General features: G+C 55.2%; 6 protein-coding genes across 6 annotated transcripts; 2 read left to right on the top strand and 4 right to left on the bottom strand.

The window, feature by feature from the left end:
• Positions 1–36: 36 nt before the first annotated feature.
• Positions 37–4041, top strand: LTR77_009540 (uncharacterized protein; the record flags this gene model as incomplete). The annotated part of the gene is made up of 1 exon (XM_064806767.1): positions 37–4041. One exon carries the CDS (start codon positions 37–39, stop codon positions 4039–4041), a length of 4005 nt encoding a protein of 1334 aa, XP_064655072.1.
• Positions 4042–4404: 363 nt separating this feature from the next.
• On the bottom strand, positions 4405–5633 carry LTR77_009539 (uncharacterized protein; the record flags this gene model as incomplete). The annotated part of the gene is made up of 3 exons (XM_064806766.1): positions 4405–5112; positions 5168–5396; positions 5461–5633. 3 exons carry the CDS (start codon positions 5631–5633, stop codon positions 4405–4407), a joined length of 1110 nt encoding a protein of 369 aa, XP_064655071.1.
• Positions 5634–6658: 1025 nt separating this feature from the next.
• Positions 6659–9021, top strand: LTR77_009538 (uncharacterized protein; the record flags this gene model as incomplete). The annotated part of the gene is made up of 8 exons (XM_064806765.1): positions 6659–6857; positions 6919–6949; positions 7000–7187; positions 7250–7314; positions 7378–7836; positions 7888–8110; positions 8167–8259; positions 8306–9021. 8 exons carry the CDS (start codon positions 6659–6661, stop codon positions 9019–9021), a joined length of 1974 nt encoding a protein of 657 aa, XP_064655070.1.
• Positions 9022–9334: 313 nt separating this feature from the next.
• Positions 9335–10406, bottom strand: LTR77_009537 (uncharacterized protein; the record flags this gene model as incomplete). Its single annotated transcript, XM_064806764.1, has 2 exons — positions 9335–10228; positions 10356–10406. The coding sequence occupies 2 exons, from the start codon at positions 10404–10406 to the stop codon at positions 9335–9337; spliced, it is 945 nt and encodes a 314-aa protein (XP_064655069.1).
• A 322-nt stretch (positions 10407–10728) lies between these two features.
• LTR77_009536 (uncharacterized protein) lies at positions 10729–12105 on the bottom strand (the record flags this gene model as incomplete). The annotated part of the gene is made up of 1 exon (XM_064806763.1): positions 10729–12105. The coding sequence occupies one exon, from the start codon at positions 12103–12105 to the stop codon at positions 10729–10731; it is 1377 nt and encodes a 458-aa protein (XP_064655068.1).
• An 899-nt stretch (positions 12106–13004) lies between these two features.
• Positions 13005–14804, bottom strand: LTR77_009535 (uncharacterized protein; the record flags this gene model as incomplete). Its single annotated transcript, XM_064806762.1, has 3 exons — positions 13005–13624; positions 13675–14130; positions 14186–14804. 3 exons carry the CDS (start codon positions 14802–14804, stop codon positions 13005–13007), a joined length of 1695 nt encoding a protein of 564 aa, XP_064655067.1.
• Positions 14805–15686: the final 882 nt, after the last annotated feature.

Genomic DNA, 15686 nt, shown 5'->3' with positions numbered 1-15686 from the left:
TGCATTGTTACGGCATCGCCAGCAATCTCAAACGCAATGGAGCCTTCTTCACCTCCTGGCAGGTCAAGCCCTCAGCTGGACGATGTACTGACTCCGCGAACCAAAGTGGCGAAGATGCTGGCTGACATCGACGCTGCACCGACGCCATCACCACCACAGGTGCAGCCTTCTGATGCCACACGCGCAGACTCTCCCAGCATTTCCGCTAGGCCCGCAGGAGACAGAATAGGACCATTTGAGGAGCAATCTGAAGCCGACAGCGACGACTCAAACGACATCAGGAGACCACAGGGCAGGGCTGCGCGGCGAATGCTTGGACAACTCAAAAGCTCGCCACCAGTTCACGCCCAGCCCGATGCCGCGCATGAGAGCGGAGATGAGCTCTACTCGACCACACCTCTGGCGGCAACACGCCGCCACACCATCTCTCCAGTACGATCGCCTTTAAGTGACCGACAAAGCAACGGACTCTTCGCCAGCCCGGCTAAATCTGCCGATGATGACAGCGAGAACGAGCTTCCGACAAATCCAGTCGGCCGTATGCGGAAGCTGGATCTGGTAGCTCAACATCGAGAAAAACGACTGGCCGGCAAGGCCGGTGCGGACGAGGTACGCAATGCAACATCGTCTGACTCGCCAGATGAGGCCTTCGATAACTCTCAAGATACACCTGCGGACCTGGAGGTCGAGAAGATCATGTCAGATGCCAGCCGGCCGGCTCGCAAGGCCAGCAAGAAGGCTTTGCTCGAAATGGAACGAGAGACTCAACGAATGGCTCGTCAACAGGCACTTGCGCATCAGATGCGAGTCAAGAAGAAGTTCACCACGAGTGACCTCTTTGCCAAATTCAACTTCCGGAAGACTGGCACGAATGAGGGACTTGCGAAACAGCCGGCAGCCGCAGCGCAGACAACGTCGTCTTCTGCACCAAGCAGTGACGGACCCGAGGAGCGGAGCAAAGAACCAGTCAGCACGCCTCCAACCAGCCCTCCTACGCCGCTGGACAGACAGAAGGCGCTGGTCGAGCGAGGAGCACTCAGCAAATTGCAGCCTGTCAGACAGGACAGTCTTACAGCACTTACCGAAGTGGACGACGATGAGGAGTTGCCGGACTTGGCCGAGATCATGAGGTCATCCCAAATGCCAAATGCCACGCTTGAGCCAGTGCGTGTAGAATACCAGAATGAAACGAAAGGACTCAAGCTTGCTCGGCTGGGCAAGAAGGCTGCTTTGCCGAAGACGACGGACAGCGACGACGAGCTGGATATCCTCCCAGCGCTTCCACATCACTTGCGCATGTTCGACAACGCAGTGGGATCGAAGCGTGGGAGCAGACCGGCGGAGTCCAAAGCAATTCACAATCTCAAGCATCTCTCGCATATCCACAACAGAGATGCACAGCCGCAGAAGAAGGGCACACGTCCATCTCTGAATCCGACGGCACTCGAGTTACAGCTGCGGAGGCGAGCCAAGGAGCAAGCTCGAATGGAACAGCTCGAACGTATCGAAGAGCTCAAAGCAAAGGGGATCGACGTTCAGACTGGGGAGGAGCGCGAGAGAGAAGCCGAAGCCTTCGAGAACTTGCTTGAAAAGGCTCGCCAGGACGCGGTGGCGTTAAGGAAGGCGGAAAGGGCTGCGGTCAAGGAGGCTGGGGGCGAAGGTGCTGTTGAGATTAGTGATGATGAGGATGAAGATGAAGACTACCTGGGCTCTGGAAGTGAGGATGAAGGCAGAGAGGAAGCAGAACATGAGGAAGATGATGAAGCGACAGGCCTAGTCGACGATGCTGCCAATGAGACCGGGGAGGACGAAGACGAAGATCTGGAAGCCGGCAGTGAAGGCGAAGGTGAGGAGGCTGCCGTAGACGAGCGGTACCCTGGTGAAGAACCGGTGGACATCGCTGAAAACGACGATGAAAGCCACCGGGCTGGATCCTCGACGCCCGCACAGGTCGTGCGAAAGGGCAGGAAGTCTCGAATCGTTGTGGACGAGGACGACGAGAACGATCAGAACGATCAGAACATTGCTCAAGGAGAAGCCATGGACGGCACTACCGCAGAAGAGTCGCAAGAGAGCCAGGACCCGTTTGCTGCATTCGGTTTCGGAGCTGCAAACCCGACGGCCCTCATGAGCCCAACGCAAGCCTTCAATGCGACTATGCAAACTCCATCGCAAGCCACACAAGAGGGAAAATTTGGCAGATTTCAGCGGGAAGCACCACCCTCTACAGTGTCCTTGCCTCCAACTCTACCAGACTTCGACACACAAGACGACGATGACACCCAATCTGGCTTCGTCGCAGGTAGCCAGGTTCCGGAAAGCCAGAGAGTCAGCCTGAACTGGGAAACACAAATGCCCGAGACACCTGCAACAGCAGGCATGACCAGAGATGCTTCGTCGCTGTGGGAGACTCCTGGATGGGAGCCTACGCAAGACCAAGGCCTCATCTCGCCATGGGATGTTGTGCCCAAGATAAACCGTGAAGACACGCTCGACTCTATGGCAGACCACGACACGCAGTCTACTGTGCGGCTGAGGGTGAGCGAGTCACCGGCGCCTTCGCAACATGCGCCTCGCAGAGGCCGGCTGGGGAGAAGGCGGATAGTTCAGGCTGATGACAGCGACGACGACTCTCCGACAGTGCCTACATCGATCCGACCTGAGAAGAAAGACGCTTTCCGTGAGATGGCCGAGCGTCGAAGGAAGGCCTTGACCGCGGTGGAAAAAGCTGATGTGGACAAGGAGATGCGGCAGATGATGGACGAAGCCGCCGAAGAATCCGAGGACGAGTATGCTGGTCTTGGTGGAGACGACTTTGTCGCGCCAGAAACCGAGCAGGATCGTGAAATGATCGATTCGTCTCACGTTGAGGTTGACGAACGCGCCATTGCTGCGCACTTTGCAGAAAAGCAACGTTTGCGCGAGGAAGAGGAGACCAGCAAGTTGTACAAGGACTTGACTACGGGCATGATGCGACGCAATCGAGCAGCCAATGCCTTCGACTTGGACGAAGATGAGGGTGAGATTGCTCTTCGCAGGCGGCAGATGAGGCAGCAGGAAGAAGCGAAGAAGCGAAGGGCATTGCTCAAGGACGAGAACATCGCTAGTTTGGCGGACGGCAAGCGCAGCAAGGGCAAGGAGGCGTTCTTGAAAGCGATCGCAGACGATGATGGCGGTGATGACCTGCTTGATGTTGGCGACGACGACGAAGATACTGGTCCTGCCACACAAGACGACAGCACGCAGTCACAGTCGCAGCAGGCCGCTTCTGGTGCTCTGCAGGAGACAAGCGGCAACAAGCGCAAAGCTGGCGAAGGCCCTGAAAATGTCGAGAGGCCTCCCGTCAAGCAGAGAAGGACGGAGGCCTCCGCCTTCAAGAAGCCTACAAGCCTGCTGGAAGTCAAGGAGTCTGTCAGTTTCTTGCTTGAAGAGTCGCACGGTGGAACAACGGTCGGGCCCTCAGTCCTGGACATTGGCTCCGACTCCGAGAACGAATATGGCGAAGCAGATTTCGGTGAAGACGACGACGATGCTGAGGTTGAAGCCGAGCAATCGCGTCAGAACGATGGAGGCTTTGCACCGAACACAGCAAGCTTCGACGCGAAGGCAATGCCACCGCCTCGTCTGCCGGCCTCACAGCGTCGTACAGCCGCCCCAGCCAAGCCCGCAGTGGTCGACCGTCTTTCGCTGAAACGAGGCGCTAGCAGCGGCTCCGACAGTGCTCACAGTCGTACAGCATGGGCTGCCAATCCATCGTCGGGAGGTTTCAAGGTCCCGTCCCTGCTCCGACGAGCCACAACGAACACGACGTCGATGGCGAACGACAGGGGCGTCAGTACGCCGAACTTGTCAAGGGAGAACAGTGGTGTCAAGATGGGAGGAAGCAAGAAGTCGTCGCTTGCGTATCAGGCGAGGGCTGAGGAGCGGAAGGCGATTGTGGAGGCCAGCACGAAGAGAAGGGAGGAGAATACGGCGAGGATCGCGCAGATGAGGAGGAACAGCAATGCGCTTAGCCGTGGTCTCGCTGGGCGGTTTGAGTAGGAGGCCGTGACATGATAGAAAAAGGGGCAACCGTCGTTTGGTCATTGAGAGCGGAGTCGAATGTGTCGTTAAGACAGACCATACTGTATTGCAAGCCTTCATAATGCAATCGTCTTCCATTGACGCAAAACGTTGGCTGTCAACTGTGCTCTTCATTCACTCGCACCTAAGTAACTCAACTCCAGCGATGCTGCCGCAACGGCGTCGTTGGTCGCATCGTCTTGGCTCAAGGCTGTTTGGGCTTCTGCAAATTGCTGAGCTTGGTACGGATGAGTTGACTGTCTACTACAGTTATCCGACACATACCAGGTCGATGTCCAGTGATGTACACGAAACAAATGGCCACCAACACGTTTCCCACTGCTACGAGGGATACGCGCCATCCGCCGCAAATTCCACCTCCGAAGACGTTGGGGACGAGGGACGCCTACGATCTGGCCTCGCGAAACTCTCGCCGGTCCAGTTGTTGTGGGTGACGCCGTGGTATCTTTCGGCCTCCACCTCTCCCTCTGCCTGTTCCGAGAGCCCATGAACGCGGACTTCGGTCGTTCGCAACACGCCGTCCATCTTTTGATCGTCTGCTGCTTGGCTCTTGCCATGAGAAGCGTGGGCTGAGTAGGTGTGTCGACTGTTCATGGTGCCGAGCTGATGGCTATGGTTGTGGCCAGAGCGCGAGGTATCGTGCGTGCCAGACGCGCTGAGAGAAAATACACCAGCACGTGCACCAACCACCTCTATCAGCTGGTTCAGCACGAAGAACTCGAATCGCAGCTTCACAGAGTATATCGCCGCCTTGAAGACTGTCTGTATTGTGAAAAGGTTTGCGAACTCTGTGGCGAGGAGTGCAGCGTCCAGACATATGATGAAGATGTTGACCCAGATGAGATGCTTCAAAACTTTGTTCACTCTTCTTTTTTGGAACGCTTGGCCTGGGCGAAGTACATTGCGGGCTTCGTAAAGGTAGAGTCCAGAGATGATGGTTTCCTGGATGGTGAAGCCAGTCATCTGGACCTTCTCGTAGATGTTGTAAACATCGAGCCATCTTCCCGCGTTGGGGACAGGAGAATAGCCCTGTAGTGGAACGGTTAGTTGTCAACGGGATTGATTGCGAGGGGGTAACGCTCACCACCTGGCTCAAGATCATGATCGGCAAGTGTAGGATGAAGAAGTTGGTGATGATCATGATAAGAACCCATCGGATTCTGGTCGTATCTCGCACAACAAGATGGAGTCTTGAGTACAGGACCAACGCTTGCCCGGTCACCATGCACCACCAAGACACACCAATGGTCACGCCAACAGCATTGGCTTGTCGGATGATGGAGAAGTCCAGGAAAGGAAAAAGAGTGGATGAACTGTCGGTCATATTAGTATCAGCGATAATAACGTGGCCCTCTGCCACTGCACTTACTGGCGCACCCCCAGGAAGACAGGACCAGACTCCAGAAGTAAAGTCCGCTATATCGTTTGGACGTCAGCCATATCCTGGCCTGTAGCTCTATGGTGTTGACCCAGGCAATAGCACAGAACGCCGATATGGTCATGGCAATGGGCAGGGTGATGCCGTAGTCCTGGGGGTTGTCTGAGCCCATTGTCGTGCACGTTGCTAATCTAGTGTCAGTGGCCGTGGGATTTCCGCCGCCGATGAAGAGTACAGCAGCATGTAGTTCCAGCTGGGCATGCGGCCCCCCTTTGACCGGCGACCGGCCATGCGTAGAGGAGACAAGGAGCATGACATTGCTTGGTGCATCGTCTAGGGATTTCTGATTAACTCATCCTGCTTATTCGCGTACGCTTCGCTATCGTGCAGGGTCGAGTATCCTTGTCGCTATCCCAGCTCGTCCAGGTCGTTTATACCGAACGCTAACCAGCCCGCATCCCGGTGAGTCTACGAAACAGAGCGGTGAGCGGGCGCTCCTGCGGTAACGGCTCGCTGTCTTTTGTTTGCAGACTCGTGTATCCATCTGAGACGCTACACACCCCGCCGTGGCAAAAAGTCGGACTCGGCAGGTCGAAGGGATTCAAATGGGAAGGCAAAGGCAAGACACCGTAAACTAAACCATCCAAGAATCTCCACAGCAAGTGAATGCGCTAGGCTCTGGTAGCGCTTGCGGTTGTCGGGTCGGGTGGCGGCAGAAGGAGCCGGAACTGCTTTAATACCACCAGCAAGCTGCCCTTGTTGAACATGCATCCTCGCGGGCAATGCGAGCAAACCTCGCTAAGACAGCACCCCCGGCACCGTAGAAGAAGCATGGCAGTCTGAAGTACCGCAGGACAATGACCCTTGAGCTTCACAAGTATTCAGGTTCCCATTAAATCCAGAACAGGTCTTGCACCATCTCGACCACAACAACTGGTCAGTTGACTGTATGGATGTGCTGGTGGTACAATGAGTTCCCGCCGGACACGTGGAGAAGCCCTAGCTGCATGTTACATCCGCAGCACGTGCGGGGATTGCGAACATGCAGGTCCCAAGCCCTCGAGGACCTCCACGCGAGGCCAAGTGAGTTCCAGGTCCGGCCCCTCCCCTTGACAGGCGTGGTAGGCGTTGGCGTGGGGAGGGACTTTCCTTCTTCCCTTCTTCCATCTCATCAGTCACACATCCATCACAGCCGTCATGCAGTCCCTCGTTTCACAGTGGTTGGCATGCCTGGCCTTGATCTCTGCCTCCAATGCCTCCCGGGTCGTGCCAGCCGCTCCCCGTGCTGTCGTCGTTGACGACGTCTCGAAATTGAAACCGGAGTACGACTTCGTAGTCGTTGGAGGCGGCACAAGTGGCTTGGTCGTCGCCAATCGCCTCACGGAAGACCCTGAAGGTACGTACCTATATCTTCATCAAACTCAATGGGTCTTTTTGCTGATATGTTCTAACGACAGTCAATGTCCTTGTGATCGAATACGGCTATGTGTACGTGCAGATCTATCAGACTGAGCTGTCTGAAGCTGACGTGAAACCAGAGACGCTCAAGATGGAGGAACATCAGTGCCGGGCCTCCCAGTCCCAGACAAGTATCTACGCAACTACGAGAGTGTGCCTCAACCCGGGCTCGATGGCCGGACAAGCCCAGTCTACACTGGTGCTGTTGTGGGTGGTGGCACTGTGGTCAATGGCATGTTCTTTACTCGTGGCTCAGCTGGCGACTACGGTAGGTCTCTTCTCTGGAGGGACTCATGCTCGAGCACTGCTGATTATCTGATTGTTCCACAGATGCCTGGGTTAAACTCGGCAACCCTGGTTGGGGCTGGAGCGACCTGCTACCATACTTCAAGAAGGTTGGCCCACACGCTTTGCATGTTATGAAGTTCCCACGTTGACAGCTGCTGCTCTCACACTAGAGCGAGACATTCACTCCACCAATCGAGGAGATTCTCGAAGAGTACCCAGGTGTCATCTCGACCGATCTTGCTCCTCACGGGGTCGATGGTCCTGTGGGATCCAGCTTCTCCAATTTCCAGTACCCGGTCATGAGTAAGCCTCAACTCACCCTCTTGTCCATATCATTCTCCGCCCTCGAGCGAGTGTCAAGATCATTTCATCCTAACTTGGTCCCAGAACATTTTTTCCGAGGCTGGAATGCCATCGGAGTCTCCACGCAGCCTCAGCCCAGCGACGGAGATGCGAATGGCGCTTTCTATGGCCCTCTCTCGTTGACCGCAAAGAACCAGTCCCGGTCGGATGCATCGGATGCTTACTACCGCCCTATCGCGGATACCAGAGACAACTTCCATTTGATTACAGGTCAGACGGTCACGAAGATCAACTTCAACAAGCAGAAAAAAGCGACTTTTGTCAGCGTAAGTGAGCTCGACCGTCCACATCAGCTGTTCTAACCCACTGCGTGTTAGTTTACGTCGCGTAAGAACGGCAATGGGAAAGCCCCTCGAACAGCCAAGGCTAGTTGCGAGATCATCCTCGCAGCTGGAGCGCCTCACAGCCCACAAATCTTGCAGCTGTCTGGCATTGGACCGAAGAAGCTGCTCTCTGGGCTCGGAATTGAGACCATTGTTGATCTCCCGGGTGTTGGCCAGAACTTCCAAGACCAGCCTTCGATGTTTATGCAGTTCACCTGTGAGTGATCAATCTGTCGGGTCATGATTCTGTTTCCAACACTCATGCGGTAACAGACAGCAACTACCCCTTCCCATCTCCCGACTGGCAGTACACGAACCAGAGTTGGGTTGATGATCAGCTAGACATCTACTACAAGAATCGTACCGGTAAGTTTTGACGGAAGAGTGTTACATGCAACGCTGACAGTAGCAGGCCCTCTGACGATCACATACAACAGCGGGAGCATCGTATCTTACCTGCCGCTGCAGAACATGACCGCCAACTACCAGTCATTGATCGACTCTGCATCCGCAGTAGATGCGAAGTCATTGTTTCCAGCAGACATCGACCCGACCATCCTCGCTGGCTATAAAGCCCAAAGCGACCTGACGCTCGACCTCTACGCCTCAGCCCACGCCACCGTGCAAGAGGTCGCCTGGGCTGGAGGCAACACTGTCCCCATAGCCATGCTCAAACCACTCAGCAGAGGCACCATCGTGATCAACACCACCGATCCAACGGCACCTCCCGTCTTCGACTATGGCACCTTCTCGCACCCCACCGACCTCGACACTGCCGTCGCGGCACTGAAGAAGACTCGCGAGTGGATGGCTTCCGGTCCGATGCAAGAGATCGGCGCCGTGGAAACGTTCCCTGGCACAAACGTGACCACCGATGCGCAAATTGCGGCTTCCATCCGGACGTTCGCAACAAGCACGTGGGCGCACCCGACTTGCAGCTGTTCGATGATGAAGCGGGAGCTAGGCGGTGTGGTGGATCCGTCGCTGCTGGTATATGGTGTGAAGGGTTTGCGGATCGTGGATGCGTCGGTCATGCCTATGATTATAGGGTCGCATACTTCGTCGACGGTGTATGCTGTTGCTGAGAAGGCGGCGGATATTATCAAGGCTGCACACGGGCTCAAGTGACAACTTCTCTTCTCGAGAGAGGTGCCTGGAAGCTGAATAGATCATCATTGCCACTGGTTTGGCTCTTCTCCTGGCACCACGTGCAACTCTCTCCACCCCCAGCTTGAATCTCGAAGGGTAGTAAGTATACTGATTGCATTCATTCATCAGTGCAACAATGCACATGTTTGTAGGTGGGTCTACATAACCTGGTCCCAAGGACAACTAGATAGTCATGACGCCTGATACGAGATAGCCTTCTCTGACCGTAGTGATACCCCGACCAGCTCCATGCTACCATGTCGCCTGCGAACTCCGCCTCGAGAGGCCTTCATCATAACACAAATGCCAACCCGAACCCAGCCAATGCCAGCCCACCGTAAAACTCACTTCCCAGCCCGATCCCACTCGCTGCATTCCCCGAAGTCGACGACGTCGACGCCGACGCGGTATTCGAAGCTCCTCCCGCCGCACCCGTTGCTCTCGAAGGACTTCCACTCGCCGACACCATGCTGGTGACCGTCGACTCGCTCGTCTCCGCCGTCCCACCCGCACTCCTCGTCTTGACCGATGTACTCGTCACAGCACCTCCCCCTCCTCCAGTTGTCTTCGTCGCATGCTTCGAGCTCAACGTCTTGGTCAAAATACTGCTCGCGACCGCACTACTCGAGCTCAACGGCACCGGGCCCCCGGGCGGCCCACTCGGCGGCGCGAGAGAGATGTCTGTCGTTATACACACAATGCTCCCCACCTGCACCGTGTTCGTGCTCAACTCGCTCGGATCCTCCACTGTGAACGCCAACCCCGCATCTCCCGTGCCGTCGGGGTTTCGGTAGGGCGTGCAGGTGACGCTGGCGGCGGGGACGCCGGTGCTGTTGGCGATGTAGAGGGTGCTGACTTCGTCGAGGACTTTGGGGTTGGTGTAGGTTTGGGACATTGGGACAGTGATGGTGGTGTTTGTTATGTCTTGGCCGGCGCCGCCGTGGGAGGCGGAGACGATTATGATGGCGTTTTGGAGGGCGGCGTTCGCTGAGAAGGCGAAGGCGAGGAGGGAGAGCATGGCGGTGGTTGAGGATGGCATTGTGGTGGTGTTATTATGTTGTAGCTGGCAGATATTCGTACGTGGTCGTAGAGGATTGTATTCTTTGCCGTCGAATGGATCTCGTGAGGTCTCCTTCCGGGAATGTCGGCGCAAGGCTGGCTCGTTGACGTTGTGGAATGCTGTTACCTGCTACCGATGGCAACGCTCTGTTGCTTCCTGGTCCATGGATATCTCCCCGCTCTTGAAAACGAAACCACACTTTGGAAGGAAGCAGGAACAAAGGATCATTAAGAAGCTGACGAGGCGCACCTACCTTTGTGCTCTCACGAGCTCCTATGTAACGGCCATGGTCCACCGATGTCATACGGAGAGCCGGTCTTCCTATTTCTCAAATTAGGTGGTCTCAGCCTCGGAGGCCAGCTACTGAAAGTCTGTTGCCGCCAATCGGACTGCTGGAGCGCGAGACCTCCGTGTAAGTTGTCACGCGAGCTGGCGAACTAACGGGCGAACCTCGTAAACCTCGTGGCTCCAATAGGGCGCGCTCATGTTGATGGAACAGGCGACGATAACCGCTGTGTCGGGAGAGATGGTCACAAGATTCGCATGAGAGGCGCTGGGCTTCTCGAAGCCTTCGAGAATAATTTATAGAGAGTCTAGGCAGCGCATAGGGAAAATACAAGCACTATTCAAGCGTCATCTTGCCGCAGGTCTAACAACCCCTCTCCTTGCTCAGCACGGTGAGTGTCGTGCCGTAGCTTTATCGAGCCACGGCCGTTTTTCAATCGCTCGTATAACTCAGGTGCTTTCAGACCCCAATGCCAGAGCAAGCCAGCAAAGAAGCCCACGGCGTCATTTTTGAACGCAAGGCATCCAGCAGCAGTGATCAGCATCACCATGTATCTGTCTTTGATTTCATCGTCTCGACTCTTTCGAGTCTTGCCACCGACTCGACGGTCTTCGTTGTCCTCTTCTGCGAGCTCCCACACTCCACGCCCATCGTTAACAGTCTGCCCGACCTTGGCCAGTTCTACACCCGCCGCGAATACCATAATGCCTAGCAGGCTCTTCGGGAAGCGTTGTAATAGCGGTACGATGCCGTCTCCAACAAACAGGCCCAATACCAGCTTTACCGAACCAAGAACGATGATGCTCGCTCCGCTTCTTGCTCCAAAGCGGTATTGACCAGCCAGGCCTCCGGATCCATGGCAGACAGGCATCGCTCCGAACCAACATCCCACCAGATTGGCAATGGCGACTGACATGCCGATAGATGTAGTAGAAGGCGTCGGTGGGTAGTCCGGAAATAGAGTAGCCGATAGTGATGTGACCGCTAGAATGCTATTAAGGGTAGTCAGAGGTAGTTGTGGGATGGCTGCGTCCACTGCTCCTGTCTTCCAAGCGTTCCCTCGTGGCACGAAAGGTGATGGACGCCATATCCCGGCATGTAGTCCGCTGTCGCTCTCAGAGCCAGGGACCACGCCGGCCGCAATGATAATGCCAAAAGCAAACACCAGCAATGCGTAAGGCAGTCTCGGCACCAGACTCGCAACAACCAGCAGAACGAAAGCTGCTATAGCCCATATCCGATTGTCGTACGCCGGCTGCACCCACCCAAGCGGCATGACCAGACTCGTCCCAGCACTGATCACAAGTGCCAACCCAGCCCCAACCTGGATCCCCTTCACCACCGGGATTGGCACAACCCTGTTGAGCCATCTTAATAATCCAGTAGCACTCAACACCAGCACCGCAGCGCCCATAGTCAGTCCAGCAGCCGCAGTTTCCTGTTTGCTGAAGTGCTGGCTGATTGCCACACTTGCTATGGCCTTCATTGGCTGAACTGGCAAGGGTAGGCCGTAGAAAGCTCCAGTGAAGACGTTTGTGAGGCCGGAGAATACGAGTGTGCTGGCGAGATCGACAGACCCGTTGAGTGCCATCGCTATCATGAGTGGGAGGAGGGTCCCAAGGTCGCCGAGGGAGCCAGAGAGTTCCGCCAGCGGAGAGGTTTTGAGGGTTCGGACATTGTGGGCGGTTATGGAGCGGAGGTGTTGGCGGAGGGCCATGATGTGGTCGTAGATGCCAATGCTGCCAGTGCGTTCTGTTTTTAAAAGGTCGTAGTCCTGGTCATTGCGTGAATGTACCAGTAATATCTTCTAGAATTTGAGAATAAGAAACAAAGATAATCGAACAGAGTACTACGGGGCGGACAGGATCTGTTTACACCGTGCAGAACGAGAGGCACGCCGTAGTTACTGATGCAGCGCTGTGAATGTAAGACGCAAGCACCCGGCTGTACAGAAGATGTTGTGTTGATGTTTGACAAGAGGTGCGTCAGCAGGTCGACTCGTGGTGGGGTCCGTGCGTTGCAAAGTTCAGTAACCTCTTGTCTTCTCACTCCTCCTCCTCTCTATCCTCCTCCCCACATGTGAACGATTGACAAACTAGATGGAACGAGGCAACGAGATGAAGGCATAGCCGTATACCGAGAACGAAGTAGACAGGCTTGCCCAGGGGGCCTCCTACCAGCGCTCATACGTACGAGATGTCCGGGGCGGATGCTGGAGATGTGGAGGGGAGATCAAGTGCGGAGGTGTTGAATGATTCAAACGCTACCAGGAAGAACACTTTTCCATCGCCGCACAAACTACATGTAGACACAATCGGTGAGGGGACGTTTGTGTGGACGACGTACAGCGTGAATTGATCTAAACGGCCCTTCGAAACCACAGAACGTCCGGTTTCATCCCGTCTTGATGCACTGACAACTTGCACTGCTTGACAAGAGGCCGATGGCTTGCAGCCTTGTCTTCGACCGCCCCACATCAACTGCCCCTATCTTGTTAGAGAGGGCGTTTCATGCAGGCAACAATACTAGTTTAGCCACACCAGTAGAGAGTGTTGAAATGCTTCGAAGAGAACGAGAGGTAAAATTCCGACCACTTTGCGTCTTCCTGACGTCTCACTATCTGCCATACACTTCCTTGTTGGCGCTGTTGATCAAATCAATACCCTCCTGCCTCCAATCGTCCTTCCTCATCCGTAGCGTGCTGTTCCCCTCGTACTGAAAGACCGCGTCCGCGTACTTGTCCCAGTGCGGTACACGCTTCTGCAGACTGGCCATGACACCAGCGCGATCCCACTTGTTCGGGTTTCCGTGAGCAACGAAACTCACCCAGTCGCCACTCATAAGCGTTGCGAGCTCAAAGTACCCTTTCGAAAGGCCTTGGAAAGGCGGGCTGCGCACAGGCGGATACCCGACGCCCAGAAGATTCTTCATGGCGAAGGCGACTTCAACAAAATGTGTAGCACCGTCGTATGGACCGGCCCAGGACGGAATGGCGTTGAATCTGTAGCAGTATGCTGGGATGCCATAAAACGTCCATGTTTGACACGTCAGCCGCCGGTTGGCTTCGAATCTACTGTCAGTATAGTACGTCGTCGTCCGTCGCCACTGCGTGCCGTACGGGTACGCGAGAGGAACGAAGTCGATGGGTCCCAGATTGGCGAGGTCGTTGTCGGGCGAGAAAAGAGGGTAAGCGTTGAGAATAGCTCGAGCAAAGGTGGCATTCATACCCTCGTCAGCTACGTCTGGGTTAGTGAAAGTGTACGTCATGTAGGAAGTCGATACTAACAAATCAACGCCTCTCGAAACTGCTTGGTTGTGTTGAGACCTTCGGGGGCAAAGCTGGTTCCTTCATCCGAGTTCGTCCCGTCAATGATCGGGACTTTCACAAAAGCCCCATCAGCGACTTGATCGCTTGAGTACCTGGCAATGATATCACCATCGATCTGAGGAGTCCATGCACCCGAAAACTCGGTAGTGTTGAGTACGTCGTTCAGAGCATCAAACGGGAGATCTCTCAGGCACTGCAGGCCATCCGTCGAATTGCCGCAGCCAGCTTGACGGGTGAAGTTCTGATAGATCGGTTCATAGTTCTGCTTCATGTCGCCATAAAAGATTGGATTACCAGAGTCCATGATTGCAGACCTAAAGAGTCCATCATCTCGGCCGTCGTATGCTGTAATTTGCAGGCCTACAGATCCAGCCCCAGCGCTTTGTCCCCAGATCGTGACCTTGTCCGGGTCGCCTGCAGTTCAGAGTCAATTCGTGTCTTCGCTAATAGGCTGCTAACAACGGCATACCTCCGAACGCGTCTACATTCTCCTGGATCCAGTGCAACGCAAGTCTCTGATCTCTAACCCCCCAATTGCCACCTGCGGATGCGTCCTGCTCATCGTAGCCTTGCAAGAATCCGAAAGCACTGAGACGGTAGTTCAGTGTCACCGCCATGATGGGCTGTCCCATCTGCTGGCTCTGCTGGACAATGAAGCTCATGTTGTATCGCAGATCAACACCCGAGCCCTGCACGAAGCCGCCGCCGTGTATCCAGACCAGAATTGGGAGCTTTTGCTTTGGCCCAACGCCCGCCGGTCGGATAACGTTCAAGTAGAGGCAGTCCTCGGAGATCTCGTAGCCCATCTGGGAAGACCCGTACCCAACACAAGCTGGGGAGTATTCCACCGCAGGCTGCGATCCGTGCCATGATGTGTTCAGCGATTGTGGATTGCGAAAGCGTAGGTCGTTTACCGGCGGTTGAGCGAACGGCATCCCGAGGAAGAAGTCTTGGTCATATTCCGGGGAGTAGACGCCCTCGTACGTGCCATTTCGCGTTTGCGCCAAGGGACAATGCTCATGCGGCACAGCAGCTGCAATTGCTGCCACTGCGAAGAGCGGTGTTACTAAAGAGCTGGAGGGGCGCATCGTGGGCACGCGACGCTAGATTGGTGCGTTGGGCTGCAGTTACGAGCGAGTGTTCCATAACGAATTGTGTCCATTCGCTCCATCTTGTATGGATTGATGGAAAAGCATTCAACCTGGAGCCGGTTCGAAGGCGGGGAAGCCTTTGGTGCATGAATCATGCCCAACTATGGATCGGATCTTGTAGCAGAGACCGGCAGTGCATTCGTTACTGAAAAAATGCCGTGGATGTAGAATGCATGTCTAGAAAATGTTGCGTTGATTTCTGAGGAGGAAGTGTCAGCGCGGTGCAGCGAGTCGAGCTAGAACTTTGGTGTGGTCCGTGCCTCTGAAGTGAATGAAGTCTTCTCTGCTTCCGACTCCTCCTGTTCCATCCTCCTTCATGTAAACACAAACATCTCTGGAGACACGATCGGGTCGCGACTGTTTGGCTCCGAGCCGGCCGTGGTATATCATGGGCAAGCCTTCACACTCGATCCTCGATCAGCGATTCATCATCGCAGGGCGCCTGCTGTGTTATCCCATCGCAGAGCAGGCTTCTCAGGAAGAATCTACATGGCCTTGATCATGTGCATCTTGGATGGCAGCGAGCAGTTCTGCCGCAAGGAGAGGCGCTGCTGCTGCCTGCCGTAATATCGCTTCTCACTGGCTCGTCTAATCGCCACATGCAGCGGCACAGCAAGACTCATTATATCTGCTTTACTTTCTTCCTCTTCCTCTTCCAAAACCTGTACCTTCTAATCATCCTCGCTGACAGTCATGGCAGCTATCTACGAGTCCTGCCGGCTCCTGAACCCGCAGGCCGAGTTTCGACTGCTGTACGTCGAGCACAGTGATGATCCCAGCTCGCCACTGAGCTGTAATCTTCGAGTTCGTGACATATCT

Source organism: Saxophila tyrrhenica (genome assembly GCF_035928015.1).
Source record: "Saxophila tyrrhenica strain CCFEE 5935 chromosome Unknown scaffold_18, whole genome shotgun sequence".
Taxonomy (NCBI): domain Eukaryota; kingdom Fungi; phylum Ascomycota; class Dothideomycetes; order Mycosphaerellales; family Extremaceae; genus Saxophila; species Saxophila tyrrhenica.
This window is presented reverse-complemented; position numbering and strand designations above follow the sequence as displayed.